The sequence below is a fragment of the Danio rerio genome, chromosome 8, assembly GCF_052040795.2.
Source record: "Danio rerio strain M-AB ecotype USA chromosome 8, GRCz13ab, whole genome shotgun sequence".
NCBI classification, from domain to species: Eukaryota; Metazoa; Chordata; class Actinopteri; order Cypriniformes; family Danionidae; genus Danio; species Danio rerio.
In genome coordinates this window covers 13869389-13890555 of record NC_141028.1, presented here as the reverse complement: position 1 = coordinate 13890555, position 21167 = coordinate 13869389, and the positions used below count along the sequence as shown (strand labels likewise).

General features: G+C 37.2%; 1 protein-coding gene and 1 long non-coding RNA gene across 5 annotated transcripts in view; both read left to right on the top strand.

Moving 5' to 3' along the window:
• Nucleotides 1–21167, top strand: part of med27 (mediator complex subunit 27) — a 129619-nt gene that overhangs the window by 62698 nt on the left and 45754 nt on the right. For 3 of the 4 annotated variants that reach the window (XM_088651067.1, NM_200660.1, XM_087262957.1), the window contains 1 exon segment: nucleotides 19164–19257. In XM_088651067.1, coding sequence (XP_088507193.1) covers nucleotides 19164–19257 — 94 coding nt within the window. 4 annotated transcript variants of the gene reach the window in all.
• LOC147835521 (uncharacterized) lies at nucleotides 13313–16421 on the top strand. Its single transcript, XR_015497746.1, has 2 exons — nucleotides 13313–14994; nucleotides 15158–16421. It is a non-coding gene; the product is annotated as an uncharacterized LOC147835521 (long non-coding RNA).

Below are 21167 nucleotides of genomic sequence, written 5' to 3'. Positions count from 1 at the left end.
ACTACACATAGACATGTAAGATTAAAGAAGCACAAAACAAGGCCCACATTCATAAAAACTGAAGTCGCCAGCATTTGTTTGTCTATAAACCCAATGGTAACAGTTCAGAGGTCATCATTGATTCTCTTGTTCTTTATTGGTTCTTCTGATTACAGCGAGAGAGCAGAATAGCTCATTGTCTTTGGTGGTGTCACGGGGGTTGTAGACAGTAGGCTTTAATAATAAAGTAGTGTGAGTGAGATTCTGCGAGCGGAGAGGAGAAGGGAGCACCGACTCTGAAGGGAAGATGAAAGACGGTTGGAGAATGAACAGAAAATAAGTATAGAGGACGGCTTGAATAGACCAGAGCGGAGCCCAGGTGGTCTGAGTCCCTCTAAAAAAGCCCACTGATGGGATAGCACTTCTGTTTCTCCTTGCAAATGTGCTCTTTTTAATCTGATCTTGCCGTGGCGTTTTATTTTCTTTCCAAGGTCTTTCAAAGTGATCGTTCATTTATTTCAAGTTGTAGTGCTCTCCTTCGCTCCGATGCCTCTCTGGGTACTCATACTGCACTGTGCTTTTTTCGGAGACTGAAGGACAAGGAGACCGAATGAAAATTTTCAGTGTATAACATATACATATAATATGCCAATAAAGCAAAACAAACTCTATAAACGAGATTATTTTACTTACACGATTGGCAGATTTTTTTTTTTGTGCTTGTTTTAAGTAAAAAAACTTGCTTAAAGGGCACCTATTTTACCCCTTTTTATTCTTGTTTATGTAAAGCACTTTGAATTGCCACTGTGTATGAAATGTGCTATATAAATAAACTTGCCTTGCCTTGCCTTTTTCAAGATTTAAGATGAGTCTTTTGTGTCTCCAGAATGTGTTGGTAAAGTTTCAAAACAAAACACCCATCAGATTATTTATTATACCTTTTAGAATATTGGTATTATCAGCTCAAAGCCCAATGTAGCTGTTTTTGTGGCCTGTGCCTTTAATAGAAATTAGGTAGTTCTCCCTGCCCACCATTCCCACATGCTTGTCAGAGTGTGTCTTCATCTTCAGCCATGAAGGAAGCAGATTCCACGTAATGTTTGTGGGAAAAACAACAATAACTTTCCCAATGATTATTTGATGTATTTGTTATGGAGATAGTTCAAGCCTTTCTGCAATGATGAGTCTCACACAGCGCCGTTACAAAGTTCATGCACACAGACTCACACACGCATAGTGTGCACGTTTAACTTTGCTCTGTTTTAGCATGGCAAATGTGACAAGATATATGCTAATATCCAAAGATGTCTGGATATCTGTTATGTTGATGATCTCAAAATAGATCTGATTTAATGTCCACAAACCGGGATTGAAGCTTCTTCTTTTATAATTGTACTAACATGCAGCTATGGTGATGAATTAAAGTGATTTTTACCTTCTTTATTACGAACATTCACTGTTTTAAAAGTGTTTTAAACTTGTAAGACTCATTTTTGATCACATTTGATGATGATTGATGATCACAGGGTGCTGAACAGATCTTTTAATCCCAGTTGCTTTGCGCAAGTCCTGTCTTGTTGATATGATTATATGCGTTATTGCGAAGACATGTTAATACACGGCTGTCAGTGAATTCAGTGGGTAGGGAAACCGCACTCCTATGTCACATTGTGGTGGGCCTCAAAATGGGAAGGATCTTATTTTAATGTCAGGAAATAAAAAAAAAATATATTGTCTTTTTATCGCTCCAATATTTCAATTATAATAATAATTCTGACTTCAAATGTATATGCAACTTTTTTTTTTCATAACTTCAGCAGTCATAACTGCTGGTGTTTTTCTTGCAAAAGCTGCCCAGGCCACAAGCAGAAACTCGACAGGCCAATTTGAGTGCATATATTGGCATCCTGATAAACATTACCAGTCTTTACCAGTACAGTAACGTGAGGTGCTCCTGATAGATCGGCTTTTACTCAAAGTGGTCTGAACATCAGTCTGCGGTGCACTGTGTATCTTTAATCGTACTTTGCTGTTTTTTCGGATGGGAGAGGATGTTGAACGGAGCAAGGTGAACGGAGACAGCGGCTCCTCTGTCAAACGTCATTGTCCTGATGAATTTGCCGTTTCTAAAAGGAGCGGTGCATGAATTATGTAGCACAACCTTCATGCGCGTTTGCTTTTATGTTACTTTTTTATTTCCCAGCGTTCTGATAGCAATCACCTCCGACATCAGCGCTTGAGTGGACTGACAAGAGAAAGTAGTCCTGTCCCAAAACCAGATGCTTTTAAATGCATTTAAGTAGATGTTTACTGTTTAAATTAATGATAATGTTATGAATAATTACGCACGTAACTGGCCTAGTTTTGGTGCACAAACCAAGGGATACCCAGTCTTGCTAATTTAAACATTTTATAATCATAAAAATCAAAAGAGGTCTTCATAATAATCAAATCCCATACCAGACGCTGTATTGATCCATTTATTCATTCAGTCTGTTATAATCATTCATACTGAACCAGCAGGAGTGCCCATAAAACTATTCGTTTTAAAATCGCAGAATATTAAACTAGCCTCATAATTGAGGCCCAGAGGAGAGACTGGATGATATCTGGTCCCATCCCGTGCATTCATCGCAATATTAATCCTGTAAACAGAATTACACAGCATTTACTCATCTAATCTGGCTCAAAGGGATCAGGTCTGCGCTTGAACACTTTCCCACCAGCTAAGACGATGGCAGCTACAGAATGTGATTTGATTAATACGTTGTAGTACTCAATGTAATAAGTCCATTTTGGGAGCCATATGATGTTGAAGGATTCCCATCAATATGAGACTCAGCTGTGACTGTATAAATCCAATAATTGTTTTTCTCTTTCCATAGATCAGTGGAGATCATAATTAGAAAACAATTTATGAGCACTTTTTTTTCTGAAATAATAATTTAGTCTTTGCTATACCAGGCTAGTAGAACAGTGTTTTACAAGATAATCAGGTCATTTTTAATAAAAATTTGACAGAAACAGTGATCAAAATTAGATCAGAATATCTTCAGAACATCTGCAGCCACAGGCCTCGTCACTAGAGTCCAAGATACATCATTTAGATGCACTGGGACGCATCGTCAGGGATGTATCCTGGGGTCATAGGGTGTTTCGGGTCTTTCAACATCAGACATCCTCACCCAGGTGACCCAGCTGAGGTTGATCAGACCCCAGTAGCCATCATCCATGGATCAGCCCACTTTATCCATAGCCATCTTGTGGCTTTCTCTGCAGCCTCACAAACATACTTAAAGGGGTCACACACCAGAAGCGCCCAGCCACATCTCAGGACACTATTCGTATGCGCTCTGCCACACCTCTTCCAACCGGGCCAGGGCAGGCCAACTAAACCATGCCTGAGCAAGATTCAGAGCTCTCGCACTTCTCAAACAAATCAGGAAACGCGCCTGGGCATGTTTCAGATAGCATTGTGTAAGTGCGCCCTTAGGGGCAAATTTTTTTTAGCTTCTACTGCTAGGCCTAGTTGGTTGAATAATAATAATAATAATAATTCCTTACATTTATATAGCGCTTTTCTGGGCGCTCAAAGCGCTTTACACAATGGAGTGGAATCTCCTCATCCACCACCAGTATGCAGCATCCACCTGGATGACGCGACGGCAGCCATTTTGTGCCAGACCGCACACCACACATTAGCTGATTGGTGGAGAGGAGACAGAGATGAAGCCAATTGGAATATGGGGATGGTTAGGAGGCCATGATGGACAGAGGCCATTGGGCAGATTTGGCCAGGATGCCATGGTTAAACCCCTACTCTTTGTCGAAGGGCATCCTGGGATTTTTAACGACCACAGAGATCTCATCTGAAAGACGGCGCTCACTGAGCAGTAATGCGTCCCCGTCACTATACTGGGGCAATAGGACCCACACAGACCGCAGGTTGGGCGCCCCTTGCTGGCCTCACTAACACCACTTCCGGCAGCAACCTAGTTTTCCCATGTGGTCTCCCATCCAGGTACTGACCGGGCGCAGCCCTGCTTAGTTACAGTGGGCGACCATTTGAGAGTTGCAGAGAGATGGCTGCCGGAGCGAAGACTTTACAGATCGAAGACCCTACAAACCCTCTACAGCCAACCTCTATTGGCTCACAGTAGGTCTTCCTACCTTCTTCCTGACACTTCTCTACTAGCTCCTGGTACTTTGAGCATTTCCGTTCATATGCCTCTTCTACTCCGCTCTTACCAGGGCACTGTGAGTTCAAGCATAATCAACTAACTTATTGCCTCAGATAAGATAATTATGTCTGGTCCTAGTGATGTTGTAACTATGTGCTGTGGAAACTTTAACTTTTTCCCCAGGTCAACTTGCAACTGCCAGTCAGGAACTGAGTGGAGAAGGCCCGACCTTGACCTTTGCTGTTGGCAGAGTTCCTCCCCAGCTTTTACAAAGTCAGTCCTCCTTTTCAGGGCAAGATGATACCTACCAGAGATAATGGCATTGTATATGCTGAAATGCACTGGGACGCATCGTCTGTGATGTATCCTGGGGTCATAGGGTGTTTCGGGTCTTTCAACATCAAACACCCTTACCCAGGAGACACCCTTACCCGGCCTAGTTGGTTGAAGACTTTACAGAGTGAACGCCGTGTAAACCCTCTACAGCGCACCTCTATTGGCTAAAAGTGGGTCTTCCAGGCCCCTTCCTGGCACTTCTCTACTAGCTCCTGGTACTTTAAGTGTTTCCTTTCATTTGCGTCTTCCATCTGCTCTTCTAAGGGCACTGTAAGTTCAAGCATAATCAACTGTCTTGTTGCCTCAGAAATGATAATTTTGTCTGGTCGGAGTGATGTTGTAACTGTGCTGTGGGAACTTTAACTGCTTTCCCAGTTTGACTTGCAACTGCCAGTCAGGGGCTAAGTGGAGGAGGCCGGACCTTCACCTTTGCAGTTGGCAGGGTTCCTTCCCAGCTTTCACAAAGCCAATCCTCTTTTTTGGGGCAAGATGATACCTACCAGAGATCATGGCATTGCATATGCTAAAATGCACTGGGATGTGTCATCAGTGATGTGTCCTGGGGTCATTGGGTGTTTCCGGTCTTTCAACATCAGACACCCTCACCCAGGTGACCCAGCTGAGGTTGATCAGACCCCAGCTTGCATCCCAGTAGCCATCATCCACAGATCAGCCCACATTTTTCCATAGCCATCTTGGGGCTTTCCCTGTAGCCTCACAAACAGACTAAATGGCCTTCTTCTTAGCAGCTACTGCTTGGCCTAGTTGGTTGAAGACTTAACAGAGTGAACACCCTGTAAACCCTCTACAGCGCACCTCTATTGGCTCAAAGTGGGTCTTCCAGCCCCCTTCCTGGCACTTCTCTACTAGCTCCTGGTACTTTGAGTGTTTCCTTTCTTTTGCGTCTTCCATCCGCTCTTCCCAGTTCACTGTAAGTTTAAGCATAATCAGCTGTCTTATTGCCTCAGAAATAATAATTATGTCTGGTCGGAGTGATGTTGTAACTGTGCTGTGGGAACTTTAACTACTTCCCCAGTTTGACTTGCAACTGCCAGTCAGGGGCTAGGTGGAGGAGGCCGGACCTTGACTTTTGCAGTTGGCAGAGTTCCTTCCCAGCTTTCACAAAGCCAATCCTCTTTTTTGGTGCAAGATGATACCCACCAGAGATAATGGCATTGCATATGCTGAAATGCACTGGGATGTATCATCAGTTATGTGTCCTGGGGTCATTGGGTGTTTCGGGTCTTTCAACATCAGACACCCTCACCCAGGTGACTCAGCTGAGGTTGATCAGACCCCTGCTTGCATCCCAGTAGGCATCATTCACGGATCAGCCCACATTTTCCATAGCCATCTTGGGGCTTTCCCTGTAGCCTCACAAACAGACTAAATGGCCTTCTTCTTAGCAGCTACTGCTTGGCCTAGTTGGTTGAAGACTTTACTGAGTGAACGCCCTGTAAACCCTCTACAGCACACCTCTATTGGCTCAAAGTGGGTCTTCCAGCCCCCTTCCTGTCACTCCTCTGCTAGCTCCTGGTACTTTGAGTGTTTCCTTTCTTTTGTGTCTTCCATCCGCTCTTCCCAGTGCACTGTGAGTTCAAGCATAATCAACTGTCTTATTGCCTCAGAAATGATAATTATGTTTGGTCGGAGTGATGTTGTAACTGTGCTGTGGGAACTTTAACTGCTTTTTGACTTCAACTGTATTTGCGTTGAAAGTCAGTCAGGTCAACTCAAGGTGACCTTTGTGACGTCAGAAATGTCCTTAGTTGGGTTTTCTGTTGCTTTTGAATCTCCTGGATATGAGACCGCCACCTGCTGAGGATCAATGTAGAGAGCTGTTGTCATTTTAGTGCCTCCTGCTCCCTTCGGTCAGACATGCAAAGCCACAGTTACTGAACCGAGACTAATTCTCCATGCCACCCTCATGAGACCTGCAGATTTACTTCACATGTTACTATAATTAACAACAGCTGCAACCTGACTCTCTCATATTTGCACATTGCATAGATCTGTATTTGATTCAAAGTCATGTTATATAATTATGCAGCAGATTAGTTATGAGCATCTAGATCTTTTCAGTTTAACATTAATAAAGCATTAGTTTTAAAAGTGTTTTAAAAAAAAACAGGTTAGCCCCCCAAGCTTTTCTACATATCTGGAAAATTTCTTTTACACTGTTGACTTTGGCTTGTTCGCTGGAGTGTGCTTCTATTTGCAAATATGTTTTATTTAAGCTGATTTAAAATAAAATGTAGATGTTGCGTTGTTTTTTTATGTTGTGCAATATAATTTATATTATGTATTGTGCAAATGAAATGTAGAGTATGCATACCTCATAAGACATTTAAGCATATCATAAATCAGTGTTTCTTAACCACATTCCTGGAGAACCACCAGCTCTGCACATTTTCCGGGTCTCCTTAACCAAACACACCTGATTCAGATCATCAGCTCATTAGCAGAGACTGAAAGATCTGTTATGATGTGACAGACAAAGGAGACATCCAAAACATGCAGTGCTGGTGGTCCTCCAGGAACATGGTTGAGAAACACTGCTGTAAAGTAAGTATTGTCTGTGTTGTCAAGTCAGACTTTGAATGTTAGCGAGAGCTTTCTTTCTTTCTATATATTTCATCATATTAATTATTGTAGTGCAGACTTTTTCATTCTTTCTTTCTTTCTTTCTTTCTTTTTTCTTTCGCTTCTTTCTTTCTCTTTCTTTTTTATTTTTTATTTCTTTTCTCTATTTATTTTTCTATTTCTTTCTTCCTTTCTTTCCTTCTTTTCTTTCATTTTTTATTTACTTTCTCCCTTCTTTCAATCTTAACTTTTTCTTTCTTCTTTACTTTATTTCCTTCTTTTCTTCTTCCGTTCTTTCCTTTCTTTCTTTCCTTTCATTTTTTTCTTTGCTTTCTCCTTTTCATGCTTAATTTTCTTTCTTTTTCTTTCTTTCTTTCTTTCTTTCTTTCTTTTTTCGATTTCTTTCTTCCTATGATTATTTCCTTCTTTCCTTCTTCCTTTCTTCCCTTCTTTCCTTTCCTGTCCTTTAATTTTTTATTTCCTTTCTCCCTTCTTTCAATCTTAACTTTCTTTTTTTTCTTCCTCACTTTCTTTCCTTCTATTCTTCTTCCGTTTTTCCTTCCTTTTTTATCTTTCATTTTTTCTTTGCTTTCTCCATTTCATTCTTAATTTTCTTTCTTTCTTTCTTTCTTTCTTTCTTTCTTTCTTTCTTTCTTTCTCTCTTCTTTCTTTCTCTTTCTTTTTTCTTTCTTTTCTCTCTTTCTTTTTCTATTTCTTTCTTCCTTTCTTTCCTTTTCTTTTCTTTCATTTTTTATTTCCTTTCTCACTTCTTTTAATCTTAACTTTTTCTTTCTTCTTTACTTTATTTCCTTCTTTTCTTCTTTCGTTTTTTCCTTTCTTTCTTTCCTTTCATTTTTTTCTTTGCTTTCTCCTTTTCATGCTTAATTTTCTTTTTCTTTCTTTCTTTCTTTCTTTCTTTTTTTCTTTCTTTCTTTCTTTCTTTCTTTCTTTCTTTCTTTCTTCCTTTCTTCCCTTTTTTCCTTTCCTGTCCTTTAATTTTTTATTTCCTTTCTCCCTTCTTTCAATATTAACTTTCTTTCTTTCTTCCTCACTTTCTTTCCTTCTTTTTTTCTTCCGTTTTTTCTTCCTTTTTTATCTTTCATTTTTTCTTTGCTTTCTCCCTTTCATTCTTAATTTTCTTTCTTTCTCTTTCTTTTTTATTTCTTTTCTCTCTCTTTGTTTTTCTATTTCTTTCTTCCTATGATTATTTGCTTCTTTCCTTCTTCCTTTCTCCCTTCTTTCAATCTTAACTTTCTTTCCTTCTTTTCTTCTTCCGTTCTTTCCTTTCTTTCTTTCCTTTCACTTTTTCTTTGCTTTCTCCCTGTTATGCTTAACTTTCTTTCTTTCTTTCTTTCTTTCTTTCTTTGTCTGTCTTTCTCTTTCTTTCTCTGTCTCTTTCTTTCTTTTTTCTTTGCTTTCTCATTTCTTTCATTCTTAATTTTTTCTTTTTCTTTTTTCTCTTATTTCTTTTTCTTTCTTGCTTTCTCTATTTCTTTCTCTTACTTTTTCTTTCTCTCTCTTTACTTCTTTCTTTTTCTTCATTTCTTGTGTTTATAATGCTAGTTAGTGCTTTATTCACTTATCTATTTATTTTTTATTTATTGTTAAACTATTCAAATCATAAGTTCAATAACTTTTTATATTGTTCAAAATGCAACCAACTAATATAATTCCAGCATGTTATATTTGATTACTTCTCCTTTATTATCTGGTCATATAAATGTTCACATCAATTAGAGTGCCTTCAGATTGTTTGATGTTCCATCTTCAGATTGAAGGGAGTGCTGGTCAAGATCTGCGTCTTTCCTCCACTGCATTGCAGCAAAGCTTAGAGAGCAGAGTGTTATGAAAATTTTAGTCATAGCTGATCCCTGATTAAAGGAAGGAGAGGAAGACAGCACTCGTTTATCAGTATTCATCTCACCCTCACATGCAGTCACAAGAAAGGGCTATTTGATCACTTTGTATCATCCATCACACTAAGAGAGCAATGTTACCCTGTTACATCAAGATGAACAAAGTACACGCGCCTCCTTTTTTGTGGTCCCATGACACTGACTTCCTGCCATTCTCAGGGGTGTTTAAAGATCCCCTTTCTTGTGGCCGCATCAGTTTTTAAACAGTCGGCATGTAATCCACTGAAAGTGTTTCATCATCTGGACGATAATCTGATGCATTAACATTCAAATCACACTACAGAGTGGATCCTTAAATTGTGCTGCAGAACCTCTGTCCACTGAGCATTCATTAACTTTGCATTTAGATTACAAGGATGAGAGAGAAAAGAAAACCAACATTTGTGTGGTAGAATCCCATGGTGGAATCTTTCACGCCTTCAAACAGCTCTGTAGTTTCCTAAATTAACAAAAGGTCAAACTGAACAAAACTATTATACTAACATTTTTATTTGGATTGATTGGATTCGTTCATCATTTATTTATTCCTTTAAATATATTTTTATAATTATTTTTAAATTAATGTCAAAATATTACATCATTGGTATTCAGCATTACACACACTCACTGGACATTTTATTAGGTACAACTGTCCAACTGCTTGTTAACGCAAATTTCTAATCCGCAAATCTCATGGGAGCCACTCAATGCATTTAGGAATGTAGATATGGTCAAGATGATCTGTCGCAGTTCAAATCGAGCATCAGAATGGGGAAGACAGGTGATTTAAGTGACTGTGTATGTGGAAAGGTTGTTGCTAAGTATTTCAGAAACTGCTGATCTACTGGGATTTTCACATACAACCATCTCTAGGGTTTACAGAGAGTGGTCCGAAAAGAGAAAATATTTGGTAAGTGGCAGTTCCGTGGGTGCAAATGCCTTGTTGATGCCAGAGGAGAATGGCCAGACTGGTTAAAGCTGATAGAAAGGCAATAGTAAGTCAAATAACCACTCGTTACAACCGAGGTATGCAGAAGAGGATCTCTGAATGCACAAAACATCCAACCTTGAGGTGGATGGACTACAGCAGCAGAAGACCACACCGGGCTCCACCTCTGTCAGCTAAGAACAGGAAACTGAGGCTACAATTCGCACAGGCTCACCAAAACTGGACAATATAAGATTGGAAAAACGTTGCCTGGTCTGATGAGTCTTGATTTCTGCTGCTACTTTTGGATGGTAGGATCAGAATTTGGCGTCATTAACAAGAAAGCAAGGATCTATCCTGTCTAGTATCAGTGGTTCAGGCTGGTGGTGGTGGTGTAATGGTGTGGGTGATGTTTTCTTGGCACACCTTGGGCCCATTAGTACTAACTGAGCATTGTGTTAACACTACAGCAGAAAAGCGGGTCCAACCCGGTACCAGTAAGGTGTACCCAATAAAATGGCCAATGAGTTTACATACTGTATTAATGTTAAAATTAAACGACATACTTATACTTTTTAAAACGCATAAGACAAATAGCTGGTGCCTCCAGCCTATTAGTGTTGTTATGCCATCATATTTAATTAAATGACATATTTTAGACCTGACATTTACAGTTCAGCTGATTGGTGCAAAGCATTCTGTGGTACCGTGAGCAGAGACTGCAGAAATCACTTTACCTGAAGGCAAGTATGACAGTAGTTTGACTATATTTAATTGAGTTGCTTGTAGCTTCCTCAATATAACACCCAATCTAGGTGTTAATTGCACTCGTAATGGTGAGTTTCTGCTGAATATTTTAACCTGAAATGAAGTCGTCACCTGCAGAATGGCCCACGGTGCCTTGCTGATTGACAGTAATGCAGTACACTGGAGGACAAGGGGATACGGTCACATACTCTTCCATTGGTTTTCTTGACCTTTCTTGGTGTGGTTCTGCTGTGCTGCAGTGGTATAACAGGGCAGATGGGTAGGAGACGATTGAAAACCTGTTCAGAGAGATGGCCTGGGGCAGGACTAGAGGGATTGACTTTAACAAGGACCTTTAAACATTGTGGTTTCAAGGCAGCCAAGAGCCAAATGTGAGTAAATACTGGCTTTGGTGAGTAAATAAAATGTCAGTTTGCCAGAAACTATGAAGAACTGTAACTATTATGGTTTAGTTTAAAGTCTCTGCGCAGTGATGCTTGACATATTAAAGGGAGATTCTACCTAAAAATGTCAATTTTATGTCATTTTACTTGCCCTCTGGTCATCGCTTTTTTTGTTTGTTTGATTGGATTGGTCATCCCTTTTTTTTTTTTTTTGATGAAACGGTAGTCTTTTGTGATTCATAAAATGCAAGTCAACAACTATGTGCATTCTGCATTTTGAGAGTAAAACATCAAAACACACAGGCAAAGGTAAATTAATACATTCTTTACTTTCTGATAATACATTGGGGTCTTGTATCATCAGCAACTGGACTGGCACGGTTTCAATTTACTAGAACTTCTGTGTTAAGCTGCTTTGACACCATCTACATTGTAAAAGCGCTTTAGAAATATAGATAAATTAAATTTAATTGTTAGACAAAACAATTATTCTGTGCAAGAAACTGTCATAAAATGACTATTAATCCACATTAGGGTTGTAGTGAGATTAATCGAATGCAATTTTCATCCACAGTTTGTCGATAAAGCTGGTTCTTATTGATCTTAGGGTGCTTTCACACTTCCAGATCCATTGTTTTTTTCCGAAACAGGGATTAAAAATGTTATGTTTATTTTTGTTATTTGTGCGGTTTACTTTCACACAGCAAAGTTTCTGAACCGACCAAAACAGTTAAAACAAGTCACATGCAAGTAAACTCTCCTCACGTTGGCCAATAGTTCAGGGTTTATTTTTCTGATTCACATCATTTATTCAATTATGACGATAATGATAGGCATTATAAGTGAAACATGGCTATTTAATTTGGACAACCACAGACATCGTCACCAAATAGAAATCAGAGAGATAAGACTTTCTCATACATAGTCTCAGTTCATTTGTTTTTTAAAGATATATCTATTGAATCAATCAATCTATTAAAAAAATGTTGGCTAGACTTATCCACTATAGGCTTAAATTATAGAGAGAAATAACAGATGAAGCAAGACTGCAGTCAGGTCATGAAGCAGATCAATGTTGATCTTTCTTTCGAGGTGTCAGTGCAGAAATGAACAAAACAACAGGCCTAATACAAAATATTATTAGATTAAAATATGGAAATGTTATCAGATGGTAGTTTTGGTCAATTTTCTTAACGGATAAACAGCTCTCATTAATATTTCAGCATGCTTAGACTTTCATATTCAACATGAAACAATCATGTACTGGTAGGAATGACATCCCGCCCTACTCATAATTATCTCTTCATATAGCCATATATATGGGAATTACATAACCAAACAATTGGTTAGATTGTTTTGTTTTCTCACTAAAATCGATCCACTCCAGAGTTAGTTTCAATCGAGCCGAGACAGGCAATCTCGGACCAATTGATTTGGCGTTGATCAGAGCCAAATCACAGATTCACATATGCCAAATGAACTGCACTAACGGGGGAAATAAGACAGGTTCTGAAACAAACATCTAGGTGTAAAAGCACCATTAAAAGTCTTAAAAATGACCTTAAAGATCCACTAAAACATTGTGCTGTAGGAATTAAATCATTTTAAACGGGTCTTAATTTTTCCATGTCCATGAAAAGCTTTACCCAATAGGGCCAACACCTATCCAATCACTAACAATATGTTTTACCCAATGTTTATTTCTTAACTATTTGTACAATATGCTTTTATTATCTTCCTTACATTAACATTTGTTAAGGGTTTTTAAGGTTTTAACTTGGCCATTAAAAAAATCCTTAGCATATTTAGTCATGTGTAAGTGAGAAGTTTCATTCATAATGGTCTTAAAAAGGAATTAAAGTCTTCTATGTGGATAAGATGGAGCAGCATTTAGTACATAGTAGAGGTCTGCACTAGACTGTTTTTATAGTCCCACTCCTGCGAGGTTTTTGTTTTTGCATCTGACCGCTACCACTGTATATTCAGTCTTTGTTCACCTGATGCCCACTTAGAATGATTTTCTACCTGACCCCACAGAAGCTAAATTTAGATCTGGTTACCACAATATCACATTTAAATTGAGTACTACCAAAAGAGGGAGATAACAGATAAAGATGTAGCTTGTGCAAAGATTGTAGGCTAAATGTCTGTTTCATTTGCCCCTTTGTTATAAGACATGAGTGCCGTCTTGACTGCTAAAGGGTGAGACTTTGAGGTCTTATCACATCGCGTAAAGTTTTTTTTTTTTTTTTTTTTTTTCATTTGCATCTGTGGCGCTTTAAAAAAGACTCCCATACATCAGACTTGCCTGATGTGGGTTTCCTTACAGTGAACTGACCGTTTTCTTATGCAAGCTGAACAATTTATTGGAAGTTTATAACGATTTATTCCTGCCCTGCAAGAAATCTTGTTGGGTCCCACAGAATGCAGACTTCCACGACAGAGCCATAGTATACAGAGAAATTACACAACATCGCACTCGAAATTGATTTTGGTAGCTTTTTGCACCACTACCCAGTGAACTATGGCTCTGTGCAGTAAATCATGCATGTGAAAAGATCACATAAAAAATAACACACTGCTTTTAGAATAAATATGGCAGTTTTGAAAGAAACCTACTAATTTCTCTTCAAATAAAAGAGTTGGTAAAATAAAGTATGGTATACATACATATTTATAGTGGTTAAATTTGCACCATTTTTGCTGCGATTATGGATCATTCTGGCAGTCATTTTGACTGATTTTACACATTCTTGACCATATTTTGGACCACAGAATCTATACAAGCAGGTATTGATTTTACAGACTGAACACGGAGTGATTTAATGAGTGTACAATTGTTGATGTGCAAGTAATGTTCAATATGTTAATCCAAGCCTCACCGTGCCTAAAATTCATTACGAGCCTCATGCTTTGCTTGGCTTGAGAAAACAATCAGAGCCACAGAAGGAGAAAAAAACAACAACCTTTTTTTGTGTGTGTGTGTGAGTCCAGCACTGATGAGTTAGTTTGCATGGAGATTAGGTAGGTTTCACTCCAGAGATTATGAATTATGAAGCATGGAAATATTAAAACGTGTCTTGTCTTGTAACTTGCCCGACACCCCTCTGTGGTGCCAATGGAGATGTAATTGCTAACCCTGTTTGGTTACATCCCATCAGTTCTATTGCCAATAAACCACCTATGCCAGGTGATAAAATAATTGCTTGGCTGTAAGAGGTGGTTTCGGTTCATGGGAGTTTAGTATGCAGTACTTGCCATCCTGTTTGACAAGTGAATTTAAATGCTTTTAAATTAAACTTTTTAAATGTCTATAATCTTTGCAGGGTTTTTCAAATTTTTTTGGGTTGTTACTTAATTAATTTTACAATTAGGGTTTAGTCAGCATTAAGCATTCAATTATGTTTACTTTCCACCATTTCCAACCAAAGACAGGTGACAGATGGAAGTCACACGCTTTCAGTAGAGTAATACAGGAGCTGCATTAAGTTTTGACAATGTTTGCATGCAAATTGTTCAGATCCAGTTCATGCAACTTCTTGCTGTGAGGTGACAGCGCTACATACTGCACCACTGTGCCGCCACAACAAGCATTAAAATTGATAATAATAGATGGTGTTAGCTACATATGAAATGAGATGGGATTCATTTTTTAAGCATAAATTGAAAAAAAAATGGAAATATTAATTTAAGTGTAATGTAGTACCTACCTGGGCGAGGCAGTGGCGCAGTAGGTAGTGCTGTCGCCTCACAGCAAGAAGGTCGCTGGTTCGAACCTCGGCTCAGTTGGCGTTTCTGTGTGGAATTTGCATGTTCTCCCTGCCTTCGTTTGGGTTTCCTCCGGGTGCTCCGGTTTTCCCCACAGTCCAAAGACATGCGGTACAGGTGAATTGGGTAGGCTAAATTGTCCGTAATGTATGAGTGTGTGTGTGTGCATGTGTGTGTGGATGTTTCCCAGAGATGGGTTGCGGCTGGAAGGGTTGCGTAAAAACTTGCTGGATAAGTTGGCGGTTCTTTCCGCTGTGGTGATTTATAAAGGGATTAATAAAGGGACTAAGCCGACAAGAAAATGAATGAATGAATAGTACCTACTTACATGAGTAGTGGCCGATTTTGCACACCGCCATAGACTTCTATATTAGAGAAAAATAAATATGGAAGCCAATAGGCACAAAAAGCAAGCATTTTTCAAAATATCTTCTTCAGGTTTTTAACAGAAGAAACTCATAAAGGTTTAAAACCACATGAAGGAGAATAAATGATATTTGAGTGAACAATCCCTTTAACTAGCCCTAGAAAGTCCACACTGATCACACATCTCCTGAAAAGTTAAAATCTCAACCTAATGATTCCCAAACTCCTCAGTAAAAAGCTTCATACAAGCATACGTTGTGCTGGTGATGTTCTTGCCTATTTAATAAGCTGTTATTTAATTTAAGCTAGTAAATGAAGAACCATACTGTAGGCACGGGGGAAATTGCGAACAAACAGAGGAATGTTGAACAACTTCACTTTTGCTTTTGATCTTCCCTGCTGGGGAAGAAAATGCTGTTACGGGGAAATCACCGAGAGCTCTCAACGTGATGAAGAAACTTAATCTTCGTCAGTTTTCCAGCTGCATCGCGCACACAGATGTACGTGTACGCAAGCATACACGCTCGTGTCCTCATTCGCACCTGTCCGTGGGTTACCTGGATCCTCCACATCCAAGTATTATCTCTATAGTTGCTCCAATAACTTTCAAATGACTTTTAAACAAATCCCTCCACCAGCCGCCCACCGTGGCTCCTTTAATGAATTATTTTCCTCGTCTGCGTGCAGGGCCAGTCCCTCAAGTCTATTGATAGCTGGTGGCAACGGAGATTTTCATTAAACCCTTATTAGCATTGACCCTACGATACATGTTGGGCGACTCTTCTTGGGGACTGTTCTGCTGACTCGAGGGATGGCTGAAGGCTTTTGGCACTCTCGCTCCAATTTATTGATGTCTAACGAGGCTGTTGAGCAACTCTGGCAGGGCTTTAAGTATTCGTTTTTTCTTCTGGAGCATTGAAGGTTATGTCAGATGTGGAACAGTGGAGCCTCTTGTTGATGGCGAATGCAAATCGATGCCTTAACGCTTTCGCTTATGCAGCATTTGTTGCTTCTGATACCTGTTCTCGTGTTTTCTGACAGCATTTTGAGTGTTAATGGCTGTGATTAAAATGAGGTGCAATTCATTGTTTAAGCATCAATTGAAAAAATGGAAATACAAATTTAAGCAAAATAACTTGTAAAAAGTAATAAAGTGATGAATATTTTAAAAAGACTAAGAAAATTGGCTAAATCCTATTAAGATTTTTTTTATAAATGAAATGTAAAAAATAAATGATAGTTTAAAATAGTACAATTAATATTAAAATAATAATAGTATTAACTACTTATGAACTGAAGTGTGATTCATTCTTTAAGCATTAATGGAAAAATAAATTAAATAAAAATAACTTGTAAAAAGTAATAAAATAATAGGGCTGTACAATTCTGGCTTAAATGAGAATAATGATTTTCGGTAACACTTTATTATAACTAAACACTACAAACCATTTATTAAGCAAGCAAATAGTGAGTTTATTAACTGTTAAGCAGGAACTCTACTTTAATAAATGTTAGTAAGCAGTTTATAACTGCAGATACAAATGCTGTATTCTTGACTTATAAGCACATTTATAATGTGCTTAATAATTATACTTTAATTGTTAATTAATTATTTTTCATTACTAAATAAAGTATTGCATTATTTACAAGCCAGTTATTTAAGCATAGTTGGTTGTTTTTGAAGATCATTTAGAATGAGTTAGTAACTGATTAATAAACTATTGAAATTAACATTTATAATTCTTATTATTCAGGCATATACTAATAGTTCATTTGTATGTTAATAAATGTTTTATTAACTCAACTTCATCCAGTTTTGTGACCTAATCTAAAGTAAGGACTATGCTTTATAAATCCCTTATAACTGACAATTGAAGGCTCAGTTAAATTTTAAACAAGAAAAAAGAGCATAAACAACATTATTCATTTCTATTCGTTTGAAGATACACAAATTAAACTGTACTTCAAATAAAAAATAAATCTTAGCAACCAAAATTACTGTACAGTGTGTATCTTATTATATTGTTAAATTATTATATTGTTGTTATTGTTTTATCTGATTTTATGTTGTATTTTGACACTCCTGTTGTTCAGCAATATTTAAACTTTACAGTAATTTTACTTTTTTAGATAAGATTGCAATGATTATTGTTTATTTGATACCAAGCCTTTAATTGTCATTTATAGGGGATTTAAAAAGCATAAATAGTCCTCACTATAGGTCACAAAACTGCATGAAGTTGACTTACTAAAGCATTTATTAACATAGAAATTAACTAATACTTTATGCCTGAATAATAAGATATATAAATGTTGAATATAATAGTTTATTAATCATTTACTAACTCATTCTGAATTATCGTAAAAACCATTGACTACTCTTAAATACAACTGGTTTGTAAATAATACAATATTTCATTTAGTAATAAAAAATAAAACATTAACAAAGTATAAAAGTACAATTATTATGCACATTATACATGTGGTTGTAAGTCAGGAATGCAGCATTTGTAGCTGCAGTTATAAACTGCTTACTAATGTTTTTTAATGTAGAGTTAATGCCTAACAGATAATTAATTTACTAGATGCTAATGCTTAATAAATGATTCATAGTGTGTAGTTATTATAAAGTGTTATCTGATTTTTTTCATGATTCTGTAGAGGTAAAATAAAGGTTAATAAGAGTAGGCTGTTTTTATTGTTATTTCTCAAACATATGGTAAAACAACAATCATAATATTAAGCCTATGTGTGGGTCTACTGTTGGTTAAAATGCTCAATTTTATATAGACAGTTTATATAGACAATTTTATATTGTACGGTGGACTTGAATAGACTTTAGACTTGTCCTGGTTGTTAATTCACAGTAAATTGATGACATCAAAATACAACTATTAGATATTCTGAAGTAGAATTATTATGTTTGAGGCATGGGCTTGTCATTTGTCATTGACAACATTATTAGACCATTTTTTTCCACTGATAAAATATTTAACATTATAAGTTGTTATAGAGTAGTTATACTAACACTGTTAAACGTTTATTTTCATTCACTACACATTGTGGTCGCTATAAAGGAAAAAACATCAAATGCTTGTCGTAATCATAACTCTAAAATGCGATATGCGATATAAATGCTTTCGGTTTCATTTGTACTGCCCGAGTGTGGTTCATGGCTGTCGTCACTTTGAGAAAAAAAAAACAAAAAAAACAAACAAACATGGAAATCATTAAAATAAAAAACACACATACGATGGGAAAAAATGCTGGCTCTTAAAAAGGATTCAGTCAGTGTTTTCGGTTTGTAATCTAAGTTTTTCATTAATTGAAAATTATCTTGGGCAGGACTATTAATTTTGTTCTTTTTATTTAGGTTATTCTTTATTTCTATGCTGTTTGAAACTCTGCAGGAGCGTGAAGATTTTCTGTTTATGTTCTGTTGTTAATATGTTCGCATGTTAAAATAAATCAGTATTTTAAAATGCAATATTTAACATGTCAGACACCAAATAGACATGTCAACAATTATTTTAAATTAAATAATATCATCTGACCAGTTAACCGTTAATTTTCGGTTAACGAGCAGCGGTTTTAGGTTGGCAAAATTTACCATAATGACCATTCCTAATCACGGTTAATCTCTGCCCAGGCCTAGTAATAACTAATGAAACAATAGCATATAGTAAATACGAAAACAATTGAAACCATTAAAACTAGAATTCACTCATCCTGAAGATTAGTTCAGTATGATTATTCAAAAGTGACCATTACATGCCGACAAAGACAAACTTGACTGTTTAAACTCCATCAATATGTGTTGTGTCCAAAGAAACAATTAGTTTGTTCGATACCAAGACCTTAATGAAAAGCTATTGATTTGGTATTGACAGTGCCCATGACCCAAAGCCCTTTTAGCTTGTTCTTGAAGTGAAGGATCTGCAACTTTCTGTGCTCATGAAATTCTTTCCTCTTGTAGATATGTGGATGATGTCATATCCAGAATTGGCCGAATGTTTCCAGACATGTCAATCGAGCTTTTCCGACCGAACGGGACATCAGCGGTTCTATTGGTGAGTTGTTAAAGTACTACAAAAATCAATTCATGGATTTTTTTTATCTATATTGTGACGATTTGTCTCTTTTCCGAGGCAAAATGACAAGTTTTTTTTTTTGTTTGTTTGTTTGTTTGTTTGTTTAAATTAATTGGCTTGGTTTTTTTAGCCATTGTGTTGTGCTTTCCCTTGTGGTCTTCCATCCCCAGGTACTGACTGCACTCAGTCCTGCTTATTTTCAGTGGACGATCATGTTGCTGGAAAAAAATTGGTTGGAAATCAGTCATAATGCTGTAATATCCAAAAATCTTGGACATTTTGATCTTTTTTTGTGCCATGGGTTTTTGGCTTATTTCTTTTAGCGCAGGATTTTCATTTGACTGATGACTGATCATATTCATGAGTGAAAAAAGATTAAATACAGTTATGGGTGATTGATTCCTATCAGAGCAAAGTCAATCAATTTTTGGTCAGTTGGATAGCAGTAAAGGAGCTTCGTGTAAGAAATGCATATATTGTGATCACTTCTTTGTATTTGTTTCTTGGCAAATGAGTGAATAGGTCATGAAACGCTTATATATTACATGTGAGTGCATGAGCATCAATAGTAAGTTGCTGGCTGTAGTTCACTTAACTAAGTCTGTCTAACTTTACCAATTTAACTAGCTAACTAGCTATATAGACTTTTGTTTTGAAAGAGTAAAAATGTAAGACATGAAAACCTGCTAAGTAAGCGTGTTTTGAAGCTCTTAACAATTTTTAAAAGAGTTAAGTGTATTTTGTTTTGCGGGCTTTTGGATGTGGCGAAAAATACAATCATTTCAATGTGTATTTTCAATTAATTTTAATTAGGGCTGGACAATATATAATTTCAGCATTGATATCACAATGTCTGCAATAGTCAAAGGATCTGGAATGTTGAGTTTATATGTTGGGGTTATAGTTGATTACAGTTGACAGCCGCCACAGAGATTTTTGGAGTAACTGCAGAATTGAATCATGATGAACACTGAAAGTTTTTAAGGCCTTTGACATTGTTAGCAGTCAAGCACATGCAATTAAACCATTTGTATATTTAATAAAGATTAATTTTATTGAATTATTTTTACAGTGAAGACTGCACAGTGATTTTACATTTGATTATTTCATTTCTGTACTTGACTCCCCATAAAAAGTATTAAGCACTGTCTATTTCACTTTTATTTTTCCTCTATTTTATTTATTGATGCTCTTTTATTTTGTTTCTTTTATTTTATCCATGATTCACTCACGAATGGGCAGCACAGTGGCTCAGTGGTTAGCACTGTCACCTTACAGCAAGAAGATTACTGCTTTGAGTCCAGCCTGGACCAGTTGGCATTTCTGTCTGGAGTTTGCATGTTCTCCCCGTGCTCGTGTGGGTTTCCTCTGGGTGTTTTAGTATCCCCCACAGTCCAAAGACATGCGCTAAAGGTGAATTGGGTAAAACAAAAATTGTCCGCAGTAAATGAACTCCACATCCACTGCATAAAACATATGCCGGTTGATATGCTAAATAGTTTGCGGTTCATTCTGCTGTGGTGACCCTTGATAAATAAGGGCTAAAGGAATGAATCACGTACAGTGTCATCCCAATCTTCTTTTCAAATGTATATTGCAGAAAAACAAAATATTGCAGTGTCATATTTTTCCAATATCGTGCAGCCCTAATTTTAATCTTTATTGCAATTAGATGTAAACTAATAAAACATGTGGTATACGTTTGCCTTCAAAAATTCTAAGAAAACTAAAGCACTTCACATCAGGCCGTTGTTTTGGATTAATAAAGCTGAAATGATGTGATGCGTACCCGAAACAAACTTTTGCCAACATCGCAATGATGTCACATTCGTCGCCAACCCAAGCGAAGTTGCGGAAAAGACTCAAGTATAAATCAATCTTTAAGTCCA